The sequence below is a fragment of the Lissotriton vulgaris genome, chromosome 1_1 (genome assembly GCF_964263255.1).
Source record: "Lissotriton vulgaris chromosome 1_1, aLisVul1.2, whole genome shotgun sequence".
In the NCBI taxonomy this organism is placed as follows: domain Eukaryota; kingdom Metazoa; phylum Chordata; class Amphibia; order Caudata; family Salamandridae; genus Lissotriton; species Lissotriton vulgaris.
The window spans coordinates 2,119,230,949-2,119,249,398 of NC_141685.1; the positions used below are offsets into that span (position 1 = coordinate 2,119,230,949).

The 18,450-nt window shown below is 47.4% G+C and overlaps 1 protein-coding gene across 3 annotated transcripts in view; it reads right to left on the reverse strand.

The window, feature by feature from the left end:
• ZFC3H1 (zinc finger C3H1-type containing) overlaps positions 1–18,450 on the reverse strand; it is an 833,014-nt gene that overhangs the window by 240,637 nt on the left and 573,927 nt on the right. For all 3 annotated transcript variants that reach the window (XM_086921759.1, XM_086921741.1, XM_086921749.1), the window contains exon 28: positions 2,462–2,572. In XM_086921759.1, coding sequence (XP_086777885.1) covers positions 2,462–2,572 — 111 coding nt within the window. The remainder of the gene's footprint in view (positions 1–2,461; positions 2,573–18,450) is intronic.

Below are 18,450 nucleotides of genomic sequence, written 5' to 3' on the forward strand. Positions count from 1 at the left end.
TGCCTATGCGCACTATCATCAACAGTAGCAGTCACACAGCCTTGTGACTCGGACAAACTTCTTCGGACAAAAACAACTTGCAATCAACTGAGCCCAACAGTAGATGGTGGACTTCTGTAAAGCATGTGTATCTACAACCACACATGCCTCGAACATGGTACCTTACTTGTGTGGGTATGCCACGTGCCCGCAATAGAAAAGGCCCCAAAATACAATGTAGAGACAACATTTCCGGTCACAAAAATATTGTGATTTGGCAACTAGGGTAGCAGCGTTTCTTTGGCATGAGAATAGATGGCCACCAAGGGAAACCTACCAAAACCAGACATTTCTTAAAACTATACCCAGGGGGGTCCAGTGTGGAATGCCTCGTGTGGCCCCACAATGCCCTGCAAACCTCAAACTTTCCATAAAATGGCACATTTTCCTTGCGACATGCAAGCATCAAACGGAGGTCGATAGGAGTCTTGAGAAGCAACTCATTGACCATGGTGTGATTTGTGCACCTCTGGGGCACTAGATTAAGTCACACAAGTGGGCTAGCATTTTTATTGTGTGAAGTGGAGAATGCTGGGTGGTAGGAATTTTGTGGATTCCTGCATTTCTATAGGTTATCATAGAAATGCAGGGAAAAAGTGAAATTTTAGGCAACGTTTGAGGGTTACAGGGCATTGTGGTTAAGAAAATGCTGAGGGATCTAGTTTTTATAAATCTCTGGGTTTGGTGGCATTCCCTGTGTGGCCGCTGAGTCCGAATCCAAACACTTGTGCTACCCCTATTAGCGATTTCGCTACACTGTGTTTTGGGGCCTTTTGTACCATGGAGGGTAGCCCTAGCCACACAAGAGGGGTTAACATTTTTATCGGGGCAAGTTGGGAGGGAAATGTGGTAGAAATTTTGTGGATGCCTGAAAATTCCAGAAGTTTATGTCACAGCAATGCCAAGAAAATGTGCAATTTTAATCAAAATTTGAGATTTGCAGAGCGTGGCGTGTAAGAACATTTCATGGAAGCCACACAAGGCATACTATCTTGGACTGCCCCAGGTGTTTAGTTCAAAATACTCCTTCTTGCCAAAAGGTTGGATATGCCATAGTCCCCATTAGGGCAGAAAGATTGAGGTCAAATTGGAGGCCGAGGTCACCCCCACACCTCATAGCAATAAACAAAACACTATGATGTCCAGTAGGCTATCCGCCCCTCCCACCGGGGTAGAAAGACTGTTGTGGGTCATTTGAGGGATGGGGCGCTAGACAATACCTAGGTGTTCCTCCCCCATCCATTTCTCCACATAAAGTGCCTAGTGGGTTTTCGGGGGCAAATTAGAGCTTATGATCTCCAATCTACCCCCTCCTCCCTCGTCGGTGGGGTGGGTGCAAAAAGACTTTTGGCCCTGGGGTAGGTGGGAGCATTGGCCCATTGCCAGCATCCCTCCCCAAATAGACCGCCTGGTGGTGTAGTGGGTTTTCTGGCACCTGCTGGGGGCACTTTGGTGTAAAACACATTTTATTTGCCCCCCCAACAGGGCAAATAAGGCAGCTGGACATCATTTGGGTGGTTGGGGGCTAGGTCCGATGCCTGGGAGGGCTGCCCCCACCAATTGTGCTATATTGAAAAGAAGAAAAAAATCCCTGGAGTCTAGCCCATTGCCAGGGGGGGCGCTGCCTGTCTCCAATTAAAATGCCTGGTGGTCTAGTGGGCTAGAAAGACTGCTGAGGTTTATTTGGCTGGATGGGGGATAAACCTGATGCATAGTAGGCATGTCTCAACCCACTTTGCCGTTAAAGAAACAATTCCTGGTGTCTAGTGGGCTTTCTGTCCCCACTCCGGGAGCAGATTGGAGGTAAGAACCTCTAATCTGCCCCCATGCAAGGGAAGAGGGAGCAGAAAGACGTTGGTTCTGGGAGAGTGGCGGGCACTAGACCATTGGGAAGTGGTAGACCCCAAAAATAGTCCCTGGTGTCTAGTGGGGTTGATCCCAGCTTGGAAGATCACGTTACTGCAACGTGGCCCAAGCAGGATCTTCTATGGAGATTCTCCCCTTTCCAACGACACCCCTCCAATCTGCATCAGTGCTCAGTGGGCTGAGATGCCCCTGATCTCCAAAGCAGTGAAAATCAAATGAGCTGATCAACTCAAACTTTCACTTTCTCAGAAATTAAACCAGTGCGCCATGCACATCGATATCCATTTCCGAGAGAAAAAAGATTGCAGCATTGGGTGCTCTTTCCCAGCTCCTGAGGCTAAAGTAAATGAAAGGAAATTCTTCTGGTGCTCACAACACAGGGATTTCCTGCCTCTGGTGCCAAGACATGCTGGAGACATCCTTACCACCTGAACAAGAGTGTTGAGGACTTCTCCTGCATGCCCTTACCACCCAAGAGGTTAAGGTTTTAAGTACCAAATATTTGAAATGCTAGAAAAATGTCAGTTTTCTCACAGGACAAGAACAACCATCTCACCAGTAGATAAGCCACAAGTAGGGGATTTGCTGGTTTAAGAATTCTTCAGTAAGACCTTGTTTGAATGGTGGCGATTTAAAGTTCAGTTCCATTGGAAAATTTAAGAGATCACTAGGAAAAGAAAATATGAAAATGTTAAACGAATGTCTAGTTTACAAAATACAATAAATAACAGTGTTATACAATTAAAGAATGAGCATGAACGTATTGCTAGTTTGCATTTTAGATAATGCTACTTCGTTCAGAGAAAGATAAATGTTATTTACCTCTTAACAAAATGGTTACTTAAATTGTAGGAGAACTATTGAGCTTGAAGAATATTCTGGATTTACAAGCTGCGCATTTTTTCGCCATCTAGAGGTTGGGTCCGGAATTGTTTCTTTTTAGTCTCTGTTCTCTCTGAGCGCTATCATTTATTTGGTGCCATATCAATCTTACTGTGACATGAAATGTATGCCATGGAAGCCCATGTGCGTGGTTGCCGTCTTCCGAATACTTTGCCTATTGGCGAATTGTCCCATTATTTCCATACATGCATTTCTCATCTCTAGATTCCTAAACTCCTAATTAATGGGGAGGTGCATCCAGAAAAATATAAAAGGTGCACAACTACTCCTAAAGGTAAGAAACCATCTAATTTTTTAATCTTTTTTTAATTCACATACAGTGTGTGAATTCTATAGCAGTATTCTCCCTTCTTGGGAGGCTGGGTAAAAATGAGTGAGCATTTTCAAACAGCTATTTTAGTAGTGTCTGCACTATTCCCAATTTTCTGTAAGCTTGAGTGTCCACACCTACTTTGTGAAAATGTGCATAAATGACAAAGTGGCTGCCCAACATCTCATTTGAGACATTAGCTATATAATGAAGCTCTTTTAGGGTGTGCTCTTGGTTTAGCCTCCAAAGCCACTACTGTGGTCTTATAACATGTTTAGACTGCTAGCATAATTCATCTTGCAATATTCCCCTTTGGTTACCGCTGAGCCTTTAGTTGCTCTTACAAAGGAAAAAAGTGGTTCCCCTTCCCTAAGATTGGCCTAGTATCTTGCAGCTGGCCACCCTACTGTCATTTATTGTGTGGAGCTCCTTCTTTCCTTAAGTTTTTGGTTATTGGAAAGAGGCAGGTAGGTTGATAGACTGGTAGACATGGGAGTGTGAAATGGCCTTTGGGCTTGTATTGGGAGTTTCTGCAACTGGCGTGGAGGAAAGTTGTCCTGAGGGTTAAGCTTCCTGCCTTATGTATGGCCTCAAGATAGGGCTTCATTAGCTGAGTAAACACCATGTTTACGTTCCACACTGGTGGGGGTACAGAATTTGGACATTCCTTGCTTTTTGCTACCTCATAGAACCTTTTGATGACAAGAGTATTGCAGACGCTTTTTCCTACGACACCCCTTCTGTAATACCACTGTTGTACCTCTGATGACTTTTAGGAAAGGTGGAGTTAGGTGCTTGATAATAGTACGTTTTTTTGTCCTGGCCTACTACATCAGTGAACAAATCTCTTCTACTTGGTAGTATAACACTTTAATATTTTTTTTTAGCCTCTCAGGACAACGATGCATCTTGAGTGCCGGTCTAAGTGGCCAAACCATGTTTCCAGGAGTCCCGCTACTAACATGAGACAGCTGTTTCCAGGTGATAGACCTGTCCTTTTTACATTGATAGCATGCCCTGAAAGACAGGTAACTAGTACCCTGCCTCGTGCAATCAATAGGGCCAAAAGCCAAGTGTGCCCGGCACACTGCAGTACTATCAAATTGAGAGCCATGAGAAATTGTCACCACTTGTTTAGCAATAACAGTATCGGTGGAATCAGAAAAACAATACACAAATTTCCCAGCCCAATTTATCAATACAGCATCCCACTGGGACAGGTGGTCTGGATACCTGGACACAAACTTGGCATTTTGCATTTTCATGTGTTGTGAACAGATCTTTCTGGGGTACCCCAGTCCAGAATAACACTTTCGCTTTAGCTCCAATATGCACAAGGCAATTGCCTGCCTGATTAATCTGTCAGCTTCTATGCTTTGAATGCCTGTTAGCTGATGGCTACCAGACTAGCGTTTGTGTAGACTAATCTTTCAATGTGTGGCCAATTTTCATTTGTCCTGAACTAGAGTGGACAGTGAATGTTGTAAGAAAGTAAGTTTCTGTTGCAGTACCCCCCCCCCCCCTCTCCACCCAACTTTTAGCCTGATACGTGATGCACTTTTTCCTTGATGTGCCCTGGGTCCCTGCCAATCAGGTACCCAGGGGCCTGTGTTCCTTCTTAAAAAACTGTACACAAGCCTAAACCCAATTGGCATCTCTTGCCACATGTCAGCCCCTAGTAAATGGTACCCTAGGTACCCAGGGTATTGTGACCAGAGAAGACCCCTAAGGGCTGCAGCACTTATTGTGCCACCCTTAGGGGCCCTGTACCCTGACACACAAACACTGCCTTTGCAGGCTGAGTGTCCTGGTGCATAACTATACAAAGAGTCGACATGACACATCCCTGTGTGCCATGCCCACAAACCCACTGCCCTGGTATACATCAGCCACCCCTCTAGCTGGGTGCCCTATGCCAGTGGTGTAGGTGCATGAGCCCTGTGCCCCTACAGTACCCAGGGCCATTTCCAGGATGGGCAGGGGAAGCCTCAAAGGCATACCGCCTTTGTGAGCTTATCCAGACCACTTGCTGTACTCAGCAACTGGCCCTCACCAGTTCTGACCCCCACTCTGGCAGGAAACCCTACGTCAGACAGTGGGGTGTGCCAGCCTGTGCCAACTCTACCCCTCAGGTGGAAGAGGCCACATCGCACGACTCCGGGCTCCGGCCATCTTGAAGATGGGGAGTCTTGCCTAATCACAGATAGGCTCCTGCGCCTCTCCAACAGGAGAGGAGCAGGCTAGGAGGCGTACCCACCCCAGGACAGGGACCAATTGGTCCCTGCCCTTGCCCTACCTGTAACACCCCTAAATTTAGTATTTAGGGGCACCCTGAACCTATTTCCACAGATCCAGATTCCGAAACAAGAAAGAAGAACAAGGAACAAGAAGACCTGCTGTGAAGCTGCTAAAAAGGGCAAGACACCAACTGATTTGGCCCCAGCCCTACCGGCCTGTCGACCCTCAAACCTGCTTCTGCTAAACCACGGCGTCTCCAGTGGTCAGCAACCTCAAACACCCCGGAGGACCTGCCTTCCTTGTGACTGACTACCTGGGTCTACCACGAGCAGTGGTACTGCTCAAAGCAAGTAACAAGCCCTGGCATCAGCCTGGAAATGCGAACCCTTCACTCTACATCCGCCAAGCCTGGCTTGTCCTGGAGTGATCAAGACCCTGAGGACGTCCCCCTGGCGATTCTGACCTGGAATCCAGTGCCCAAGGACCCCCTCGACGACCCCGACTGCGCATGCAGACTCAGGACAAAGGACCCCTCCGACCGCGACCAGCAAGGGCTAAAATTTCCAGACCTCAAAAGACACCCCTGCAGCCGGCGGCCCACAGCCTCCGGTGCCTAACTCCTGGGTGCCTACCTATCCTCCAAGATTCCAACTAACCCCTCGAAGTGCTGGTCGCTCTAGAAGATCCTCTGTCCCCGAGCCTGCAGCCTTTGGTCCCTTTTCAAGATCTCCATTGAATAACATTGAGGGTCCGACGGCTTAAAAGTACCCTGACCCAGCCGCCAGAGTGCCCCTGGCAGTGCAACCTGTACCCTATTCTACTTCCCCATTTGCCCTGAGCAAGTGACCAGGAGCCCAGCTCCCACAGCTGTTGGGCCCGATAGCCAGCAGACACCAACCGAAGACACCCAGCCTCACATTGGATAACACTGGGCCCAACGGCCTCTGCACCCGGCTGCCCCTGTGCCACTGAGAGTGTACCAACTGTACCTACCTGACCCTGGGTGACCCCTGAGTCTATGCCCAGAACCTTAACTTCACCAGTCAAGTACTCCCCTGAAAACCGATGACTCACTTTCCTGCCATAGGATAACATTGAATGGTTTGACTCGAAAAATCTTTTGTGAAGCCTTGAAACTTTAAAATCTGAATCTAAAATCAGCCGAATAACGAATTTCGAATTACTAACCTGTGATCAGGAGAAAAGCCAGTACTGTACCTTGAAGCCCAGTACTGCACCGCAAAAGTAATCACAACTGTGTTTGTTAGTAATCTAAATTTCTTCCATAGGAAACCATTGACTGTTTTTCTGTGAAATTCCTTCTAAGTGTCTACTTTTGAAAATTACAAATATCCCTTAAAAATCGTACCAACTACTAAAACAATTACTCACAGGTCTTAGGTAGAGACCCCAGTGCTGAACCTAGGAGTCCAGTACTGGATTACAAAAGTAACGAGAACCTACTTCACCTGTGCTTTGAATTTCCTTCCATTGGATAACATTGCTAGTTTGTCAACTTTTAAAATACCTTTATATTCGTTAAAAATCATTGCAATAACAAACGTTTTTACCAAAATGTTTTCAGCTTAGACCCCAGGACTGAATCTAGGATCCAGTCCTGAAGTTAAAAAAGTAATCTATAAAGTAATCAGCTGCATTTATGTAGAAAAACCCATTGAGCTCAATGTTAAATTGTGTTGCCTACTGCAACCATAGCACCTATTGTATTTACAAAGTGTATTGGTTCTTTGCAAAGTAATGACCTAAGAGTATTCATATTGAGAAAAGTATATTTTGATACCTGTTGGTTCTAAAAATAAAACTATATCTTTTGATATAAAAACAATTGGTCTTGAGTTCAGTCCTTGAGTGTGTGAAACCTTTTGCTGACAGTGTGTACAACAAATGCTTTACACTGTCCTCTGGTACTGCCCCGCTGCTTGACCAAGCTACCACTTTTGAGAGTAAGGTCAGCCCTGACTTTAACCTCTGTTATACCTCTGGGGATTGTGGACTCTATACACACTGTACCTTACTTTGGTCCAGTACATATAGAGCCACTTTCTCACAAATGTGATGAAACATTGTGGCTGTATCAAATCAAATGGGATTTGTAAAGCGCTGCTTATCTTATCCAGGCGCTGAAGGGGGAGGAGGGGCGGGGCTGCTGCTGAGATAGATTTGTCGCTGAGCCAAGCCTTTAGGTCCTTCCTGAACTCCTGCAGGCTAGGGGCTACAGGGAGATTGGGGGGGGGGAGGTCAATCACTTCCAGATCCACACCGACCCGAAGACCACCCTCAGAGGCACCCTGATCTACCGACCCCCGGGACCACGCACCCAATTCAGCGAGGACATCGCCGACTTCCTCAGCCCGAATGCCCTCCCCTCCGCTGACTACATCCTCCTGGGGGACCTCAACTTCCACCTGGAGAACAACAACGACCGCAACACCACCACCCTGCTCGACAACCTCGGATTCAAGCAACTGGTGACCACCCCCACCCACCTCGCCGGACACACACTCGACGCCGTCTTCTCATCCAGCAAAGACATCACCTTCAGCCACGCCACAGGACTCCACTGGACGGACCACAGCTGCGTCCACTTCACCTTCAGAAGAACGAAGACCCACCACCACCAGCAACAGGTCGCCCGCAGAAGCTGGAGCAAGATCACAGCCGACCAGCTCGCCGCTTCCCTGAGCCAGCACCCTCCCGCCAGCTCAGCGAACCCCAGCCAGGCCGCCGACAACCTCACGAAGTGGATCAGCAACTGCGCGGACAAACTCGCCCCACTGAGGACCCCTCCCAGCAGACCCGGCAGCAAGAAGGCCCCGTGGTTCACCGACGAACTCAAGAGCTCCAAGAAGAACTGCCGAGCCCTCGAGAAAGCCTGGAGAAGGGAGCCAACACCGGACAACATGACCACCCTCAAGCTTGCCAACCGGAAGCATCACCAACTGATCCACGACACCAAGAAAACTGCATTCAAGGACCGGTTGGATAACAACGCACACAACAGCAAGGAACTCTTCAACATCGTGAAAGAGCTCTCCAACCCCAACGCCGGAAACAACGACATCACCCCATCGCAAGAACTCTGCAACTCCCTCGCCTCCTACTTCCACAACAAGATCGCAGACATACACAACAGCTTCAACACCCAACCGACGAACGCCACGTCCAACTCGACCGAACCACCGCCCCCCACCACCACCCTCCGCGCCTGGACTCCGATCTGCACCGAAGAAACCGTCCGCATGATGAACTCCATCCACTCCGGATCTCCGACCGACCCCTGCCCTCACCACGTCCTCAACAAGGCCGACGCCGTCATCGCACCCCACCTGCGGGACATCATCAACACCTCCTTCACCACCGCCACCTTCCCTGAGAGCTGGAAGCATGCCGAACTCAGCGCTCTACTCAAGAAACCAACAGCGGACCCCACCGAACCCAAGAATTACCGCCCCATCTCGCTGCTCCCGTTCCCAGCCAAAGTCATCGAGAAGACCGTCAACAAGCAGCTGGCCGCCTTCCTCGAGACGAACGGATCCCTCGACCCCTCACAGTCTGGCTTCCGAGCCAACCACAGCACCGAGACCGCCCTCATCGCTGCCACCGATGACATCCGAACCCTGATGGACAACGGAGAAACAGCGGCCCTCATCCTACTAGACCTCTCCGCGGCCTTCGACACCGTCTGCCACCGCACCCTAGTGCAGCGCCTCAGCAACGTCGGAATCCAGGAGAAGGCGCTGGAATGGATCATCTCCTTCCTCGACGGAAGAACACAGAGTCCGTCTACCACCGTACAAGTCAGAGGCCACCGAAGTCATCTGCGGCGTCCCTCAAGGATCCTCGCTGAGCCCAACCCTCTTCAACGTCTACATGAGCCCCCTCGCGGCCATCGCACACCAACACAACCTCAACATCATCTCCTACGCCGACGATACCCAGCTGATCCTCTCCCTGACCAACAACCCCGCCGCCGCCAGAGCCAACCTTCACGAAGGAATGAAAGAGGTAGCCGAGTGGATGTCTACCAGCCGCCTGAAGCTGAACTCGGACAAGACGGAAGTCCTCATCCTGGGATCCTCGCCCTCCGCCTGGGACGACTCCTGGTGGCCCCCCGCCCTGGGCACCGCACCCAAACCGACAGACCACGCACGCAACCTGGGCTTCATCCTGGACTCCTCCCTCTCCATGACCAAGCAAGTCAACGCCGTCTCCTCGTCATGCTTCAACACCCTGCGCATGCTACGGAAGATCTTCCGGTGGATCCCCACCGAGACCAGGAAGACTGTCACCCAGGCACTCGTCACCAGCCGACTGGACTACGGCAACGCCCTCTACGCCGGAACCACCGCCAAGCTCCAGAAGAGACTCCAACGGATCCAGAACGCCTCAGCCAGACTCATCCTCGACATCCCACGACACAGCCACATCTCAGGACACCTAAAAGACCTGCACTGGCTCCCGGTCAACAAGAGAATCACCTTCCGTCTCCTTACCCACGCACACAAAGCTCTTCACGACCAAGGCCCGAGCTACCTCAACAACCGCATCAACTTCTACGCTCCCAAACGACACCTCCGATCAGCCAGTCACGCCCTCGCCGCCGTCCCCCGCATCCAAAGAACGACAACAGGAGGAAGGTCCTTCTCCTACCTGGCCGCCAAGACCTGGAACTCCCTCCCGACCGACCTGCGCCTGACCCAAGACCACCTCGCCTTCAGGAAGAAGCTCAAGACCTGGCTGTTCGGGTAGCAGCAGCACCCCCCCCCCCCCCCCCCTAGCGCCTTGAGACCCTCCGGGTAAGTAGAGCGCTCTATAAATGCCTATGATTGATTGAATCCAGGATTTGGCCACCAGGTGTGAAAAGACTCAGCCATTGCTCCTGCGAATGCAGGGTGTCTTGGCCAAGAAGAGGAATGAGGAGCAACGTATATGGGTAGGTTGGTGGAAGTTCAACCTGTGGTTGAGGTATGCCGGTCCCTTGTTGTGTAGGGCTTTGTAGGGGTGGTTGAGGCATTTGAACTGGCATGGTTTGTTGATGGGAAGCCAGTGCAGAGATTTGAGTTAGGGGAATTATGTGGGTTCATCTGGGGAGGTCAAGGATGAGCCTGGCTGCTGCATTCTAGATGGTCTAGAGTCCTTAGTAGTTGCAAGGGGATTGCCACATAGAGGGAGAAACTGTATTCCAGGCGGCTGGAGATGCAGGCATGGGCAACATTGCGTTGAGTGCTGATGGAGAGCCAGCTATAGATTTTCCTGAGCATGCGCAGGGTCAGGAAGCAGAAGGATGACAGCATTTATCTGCTTACTCATTGAGAGCTTGCTATCCAGAATGATTGAGGTTTGAGTATTCTGTGGGTGTGGGGCTGAGCTCTGAAGGCCACTAGGATTCGTCTCAAATGGAGTTGTTGGTCCCAAAGATGTGTATTTGTTTTGTCTGTATTGAGTTTGAAGCATCTGTTTTGCATCCAGCCTGCAATGCTGGTCATGCACATGTCGAAGTAAGACTTGGTGTTAGTCGGGTCTGAGGAGACAGAGTATGAGCGGTGTATTGTCATCATAGGAGATTAGGTTCATGCAGTAAGATCTGATCTGAGTGGCCAGAAAGCCTATGTAGGTGTTAAATAGGGTCGGGCTTAGGGAGGAAACCTGAGGGACACCGCAGATGATGTTTTTCAGGCCCGAGGTAATGGGTAGGAGGTGGACGCTTTGGGCTCCTCTGGAGAGGAAGGACGTAAACTATTTAAGGGCTTTTCTTTGGATGACCATTAGGTGGAGACCGTGCAAGAGGGAGGATTGGGGTACTGTGTCAAAAGCTGCGGAGAGATTGAGGAGAATCAGGGCAATGAATTCTCTCCTGTCTAGGAGAGTTCGGATGCCTCTAGCCACAACCAGGGCAATTTCAGTGCTGTGATTTGAGAGGAATCTTGATTGTGAGGGGGCCCTGTACCATCAGGATACGGAAAATGATACTTACCAGTATGCATCTGTTCTTGGCATGTAGAGCTGTAGATGCGCATACTTTTGCATAGATCGCCATCTGGTGTTGGGCTCGGATATTTGCACTTTGTTATTGTAGAAGTCTTTGTAGTCACGAGATAGGGGATTCCTCCTCTGGTTAGTAGTGTGCATGGGCATCAACTCCATCCTTAGATTGTTTTGCCAAGAAGGGTGGTGATGGAGTTAGTTAGAAATAGAAAGATGTCCATGTGTAGTGTATCTAAGTAAGATAGTACTGCAACATAAGTGTCCGGGGAGGCGGGTGGGCTTATGTGGATCTACAGCTCTACATGCCAAGAACAGATGCATACTGGTAAGTAGCTTTTTCCGTTCGAGGCATACGAGCTGTAGATGGCTTACTTTTGCATAGACTATACAGAAGTTCCCCTATTAGCGGTGGCTATCTGTATGCGTTGCAGTAGTTTGAAAAGTGTTCTTAGAACAGCCAGGCCCACACTTGTTTTGCTTGCACATCTACACAGTAGTGTTTTGTTAAAGTGTGCGGTGTAGATCATGTTGCGGCTTTGCAAATGTCATCCATGGGGATGTTTCCTAAGAATGCCATGGATGCCCCTATTTTGCGTGTATAATGCGCTTTAGGGGGGGGGGGGGATGTTTAAAGTAAGCTTTGCTTTTTGGTAACATTTGAATGCATTTAACAATCCACCTGGCAATTCCAGCTTTTGCTATAGGATTGCCCTTATGTGGTGGTGAGAAAGCTACGAAAAGTTGTTTCGTCTTCCTGAAACTTTTTGACCTTTCAGTAAATAGCTCTTGACGTCAAGCGTATGAAGAGCCCGTTCAGCTACTGAGTATGGTTGAGTGAAAAATACTCGGAACGAAGACTGGTCAAGGTGGAAAGCTGAAACTACTATCTGTAAGAATTTAGGGTTTGTCCTAAGAACAACTTTGTTGTGATTTGTTTGTAAAAATGGTTCTTGTATGGTTAATGCTGGAGTTCACTTACTCTTCTGAGAGATGTGATGGCCACAAGGAAATCTAGTTTCCATGTGAGGAATTGCAATTCACATTTATGTAAAGGTTCAAATGGGGGACCCATAGGCCTAGTAAGGACGTTTAAATTCCATACTGTAAAGGGTGGAATTCTGGGAGGAATTATTATTTTAAGGCCTTCCATGAATGCTTTGATAGGAGGTGCCTTAAACAATGATAAATGTTGTCTGTTTTGTAAGTAAGCTGCTATAGCACAAGAGGTATAGCACAAGAGGTAATCGTATAGATGTGTACGCCAGATTACATCTTTGTAGATGCAGGAGATAACAGATAATGTTTTGAGTTGAAGCATCTAGTGGATTGTGTTATTTCTGTAAATAACAAATCATTTCAATTTAGCTGCTAGTGGTAGGACCTCTAGCTTCTTTAATGACGTTCATGCAGTCTGGTTGGAGATTGAGGTAACCAAACTGGGCCCCAGATCAACCCAGAAGCCATGTATCATGCCTATTCACAATCAGCATATAACAGTTCTTCTTATACACCGTCCTGGGCTAACCATAATTCAAACCCCCAGTTCTTGGGTTACCCCGCATCACATGTTTTCCCTAATTCTCGGCAACAGTATAGCCACCCTCCCAATTTCAACAACCCTGGCAAATTCATCCAGCAGAATGAGTTTTGGAACATCCCGCTGAGGAATTTGTATGAGTTCCTATCAGATTTGAATCATATTGATTGACAAACTTCCCCTACAAGGGCTGGTGTGGGCAATCTGGAATGTCCATGGGTTGCAGTTTCTGAACTGAATGATTTCTGTAAAGTTTTAGACCCCAGGGGTCATTCTGCTCAAAATGTTACTGTTGCTTCTGTCAAATTGTATGGGTCTGGGGTTGCAATGTTGGTGCTGGAACCCGTAGTACCAACAATTGCAACTATAGAGTCTGGAACCCTTGCAGTAAGCACTTTGGGTGAGCCCTTTGGCTCTGGTACAGTAGACGAACTGGGTGACAGTGTTGTTAAAACAGGAGTAGTTAGATTGCAGGTAGCTGCTATTCCAACTAAAGACGCTGAGTGTTCTCTTGACAAGGGGATATCTAGTGCTTTATCAGGCGGACATGGTACTATTCTGGGTAGCTGGAATATAGCCGGTCTGGAGTCTAGACTGTCTATACCAGATTGGGTTAGTTTTATACGTAGAGGGGATGTTTGGTCCTTCCAAGAGTCTTGGGCACTCCAACCATTGTTTCTTACTGGCTACTTGTCCTTTAGCAAATTGGCTGTTAAGGGACAAAAAGGTCGTGCCATGGGGGGCCTGACAGTGTGGGTTAGGCAGAAAGCAGGTATCATAGTTGAAGAAGTCTTTATTGATAGTCCGGACATAGTACTTGTTAGTATAAAATCCACAAGTGGCTTGGATATTTTGGTGATTAATATTTATGCCAGGGGTATTCAGGGAGGTAAGATCTCTCCATCCCTTATCAACCTTGGACGATTATTTAAGTACAGCTTCAAATCCAGGGCTAAAGGTGGTGATGGGTGATTTAAACTCTTGTTTTGAACCCCTGAGCCAGGATGACGGCTCTTTTACTGAGCCTGAAGACCAGGCCTGGGGGATCCCTCAATTGGATCTAGCTCCGATCAAAAGGTGGTCCCAGGTGGCTATTTTCATTAAAGGTATGTGCTTGGACCATGGCTTGCGTGCCCTCAATGGTAGGTTAGGCAAAGATACTTTTAGTAATGGTAGACATAGTAGTAGAATCGACTATGTTCTATTGGATGTTAAACTGTGGCACTTGTTGGTGGACATGGAGGTAACATCACGCCCTGAAAGTGATCATGACCCCCTAGTGGTGGAACTAAGGGACACAAATTTCTCAGGCCTAGATAATCATGCTTTTAATGTCGTACAAGATAATGTCATTCTTACTAATGACACAAGAAGAGTACGTTGGCCAAAAATTAGTGCGGATCCTGAAGCCTGTAAAACTATCAGAGCTTTGGTTTCCGATTCCCTGGCTAACATTTCCAAATGTGAGTCTCAGGAGGCAATTAACTCTATGATCACAGATACTCACACTCTACTGTTTGGGTCTTTAAAGAAACTTTTCATTAAATCCCTCACTAAAAGGGGGGGAAGGGGGTGCACAAAAAGGTTAAATTGGTTCGATGATGAGTGTCGTCGAACCCATGCCGAATTGTTTAAGGCCCTTAAACTTAAGGATTTGTGCCTCATAAGGGAATGTAGGAGGGCTTTTAATGCAGCGAAACAGAGCTAGGGTGAAATGGGATGAAGAAAGGTGGTCCACACTGGCTGATGCATGTAGCTCCAAGAATCTCCAGCAGTTTTGGCATTTACTTAGATGGGGCCTGTCTCAGGATGATCGGCCGAGCCCTTCATCTGTGGGCGATCAACAGTGGGTTAGTTATTTTGGGAACCAATTTAAGGGTCCAGATAGTTCTCTGAATAACATTTGTTGGCCATTATCAGCAGACCCTCTAGTGTTTACATCTATAGAAGTGAAATCTGTCTTGAATTCTATCCCGAGAGGGAAGGCTCCTGGACCAGATTGCATCCCAGCCGACTTATTCCTTCAGGGATCAAGATGTATGGGTTCCATATCTGGTACAGTTGGTTAACGCTCTGGCCTCTGGTGCCAGAGTCCCTGAATCCTGGGCTGGGGCTGAAATATTGCCTATAAGAAAGGTGATAGGTCAGTTCCCTCTAACTATCGGCCTATCAGCCTTATAGACGCGGTACAAAAAATCCTAGCCCGTCTAGTCCTTGCTAGGATTCATGATTGGATAGATTCAGACAATATTCTAACTCCACTACAGGCTGGATTTAGGTCCCATGTAAGCACTCTAGACCAGGCCTATTGTTTTATGTTACTCTTCTGGAAGACGGTCTTTTTGGGCAAGGGCAACCTATATGCAGCATTTGTAGATCTCAGGTCTGCTTTTGACCTTGTACCGAGGGCTGGTTTATGGAAGTGCCTTTTAGATATGGGCATGCCAGCCTCTATTGTCAATCTGTTAATTAGCTTACATAGGAATACCTATGCCCAGGTGCGTTGGGGCAAACCAGGGGAGGTGACTGATAGGTTTTCTGTGGCTAAAGGTGTTAGGCAAGGCTGTGCTTTAGCCCCTACCCTTTTTTCTTTATATATTAATAGGGTTGTCAGCTACTTTGCTAATCACCCCACAGATGCCCCTTCATTAGCAGGAATGAAAATACCTCTACTCATGTTCGCTGACGATACCCTTTTAATATCTAAAACCAGACAGGGTCTTCAGCAGGCCCTCTCTAGGTTTGAGCTATTCTGTCACGAACATGAGTTGGAGGTAAACGTTTCTAAGACTAAATTTATGGTCTTAAGATGCCACAATCAGATCACCGCAAGGGTCACAATGGGGGGTATGCCCTTAGAACAAATGAAGTTGTTTACATATTTAGGAGTTACATTTAGCGACTCCCTAAGCTGGACCCCCCAGATTGAGCTTATGGCCTTGAAACATCTGCAGATTGGAGGTGCGCTGATCAAAGAGCATAAACGCTCCTTTACGCGGCCTATCTCGCCCCTTATTAAGATCGATGGATCCAAGGTTCTTCCCCATGTTCTTTATGGGGCGGAACTTTGGGGGTATAGTAACTTTGACCCGTTGAGATTAGCCCAAAACAAATTTCTCAGGGTGGCCTCAGGTCTGCCGCAGTCAACTCCAAGGATCCCACTTATGTATGATCTAGGGTGTCTACCGGTTGAGTACCAGGCTAGATCTCGCCCATTGGGGTTCTGGAGGCGCCTATGGACGACGCCGGAACTCAACCTGTATGCCAGGGCTTGCCTAGATGTTAGAACTACCTCTGGTTCATCGAACATAAGTTGGTTTAGAGATCTTAGATCTTCACTTTATGCCCCGGGGTTAAGTAATCTTTGGGTAGCTCCTGATTCGGCAGTCTTCCCCACAAAGAAAATATTAAAAGCATTGTATTGGGACTGGGTGACCTCAAACCGTCATAAAAGATTGCCTGCCAATAATCTTTCTAGTAAGTTCATTGACCTCAAAGATGCCCCCAAGCTCGAAAAATATTGGGACCTGATCACCAAACCAATGGATCGTAAATTGTTCCATCAACTTAGATGTGGTACGCTCCCTTTAAGGGTATTTACCAACAAATGGTGTTCTAGTGGGTCTGAATGTTGTCCTCACTGTCAAGTTCTGAGCGAAAGTGTTGACCACTTTTTGTTTGTTTGCACACTGTATGCTGCTCCAAAGTCCAAATGGCTTAGTCCGGTCTGCATATCCCTGGGTACTCGCTCAGCTATTGAGGCTAGTAGAATCTTAAGAACCAACCTAACGCCTCTTATTGTTATTGGTGTGGCAAAATTCCTTGGATGGGCGTGGGTGATTAGAACTAGGTATTTAAAAAACAGTCAGTGCTAGGCTTGCCTTTGATCATTTAAATGCGACTTTTAATTGTAGTTCTAGGTCTTCCAGGTTTTTATATTGTATTACTAATTATTGTCTTGTACCCATTATAAGAATGTCTGTTATAACTGATTTAATACCTTTTTAACGTCACAATGAATTAATGTTTTGTACCCATTATAAGAATGTCGGTTACAACTGATTTTATAATGAATTTGTTATTTTATCATGTATATTTTGTATGTACGTCTTTTAAGATGAAATAATCGAATAAAGACTTCTTAAATGGTAATGGTAACCAAACTCGAAGACTTCAGGAGCCAGATCGCTAGATTCAGTTGAGCTGGTTCTGGATGTCTTATCTCTCCATGGTTCTGTGTGAGAAGCTATGGGGAAAGGTGTAGCTTTTGGTGTGGAACTACTGCTAGTTCGAGCAGTGTCGTAAACCACGGTTGCTGGGCCCATGTTGGAGCAACCAGGATCATTGGGAGAGACTGATGCTTGAGTTTGCAAACCATCAACAGAATGAGCGATAGAGGCTGTAAGAAAGTGGCTTTGTATATACTGCACCAAACTAAGTTACAGTGTACACAGAGTCCACAGTCCCCAGAGGTATGGCAGAGGCTAAAGTTAGATATAACCTTACTCTCTAAAGTGGTAGCTTGGTCGAGCAGTACGGCAGTATCAGAGGACAGTGTAAGGCATTTGTTGTACACATGTGATTAAACAAAGAGGACTAGCTTAAGTTTACCAAAGTGTTACAGTACTCAAATTAGTTCTGTCCTACCGGAGGACGACGGCAGGACAACAGGTACAAGGCAGGCACTGACCAGAAAGACTGGTCATCCCCTTACCGCTTCCCTCCAGGAGGCCTTGGCTAATAACCCAAAGCGTATGCATGAGAAGGGAATCCCCCTCTCACATATAGAAAAACGCCTTAGTGAGTGTATCACATAGTCTGTACCACAACACTAAGTCTGTTTTATCACACCACACCTTTTTAAAGAACGGTCCTGAGGAAAGCCAGAATACTCTAAGGCACTGGCTGAAACATGTCGACCATCTGAAGGAGGGGGCAGTAACTCTCCATCCTCACGCGTCCTGTAGCCTTACTTTTAACCGCTGGTGACGGCCCAGTTATTAAAATTTAATTTACCCTCGGGTACTGGGACCACCACCAAGCCGTTTTAAATCAAAAAACTCACCCAACCTCACTGCACTCTCAGCAATATACCAGCTCCGCTGTAATCAGGCGTCGTAGCACACCCGGGACATACTAGGTGTCACTGGGTGGGCCCGATGATGAAGCATGCCACCAACTAGGTTGGTGCGTGAGGGCTTCATGACTACACCAACAAGGTGCCCGTGACGGAACTAATTTGAGTACTGTAACACTTTGGTCAACTTCAGCTAGTCCTCTTTGTTTAATCACATATAAACCCTCGGGGACTCGGACTACCTAACTAGTCCTCTCTCCCTCTTGTTACACGCATTTGTTGTACACAGTCAGCAAATGGACTCACATTCAAGAACTGAACTCTAGGCCAATTGTTTTGTATATAAAAATATATAGTTACTTTATTTTAGAACCACAGTAGGTATCAAATACTTTCTCAGAATGAGATGTTGCAATTGAATACTTTCAAATAGCAGTTGACTTTTGAATGCAATGGTTACAGTTGTTGCAATAT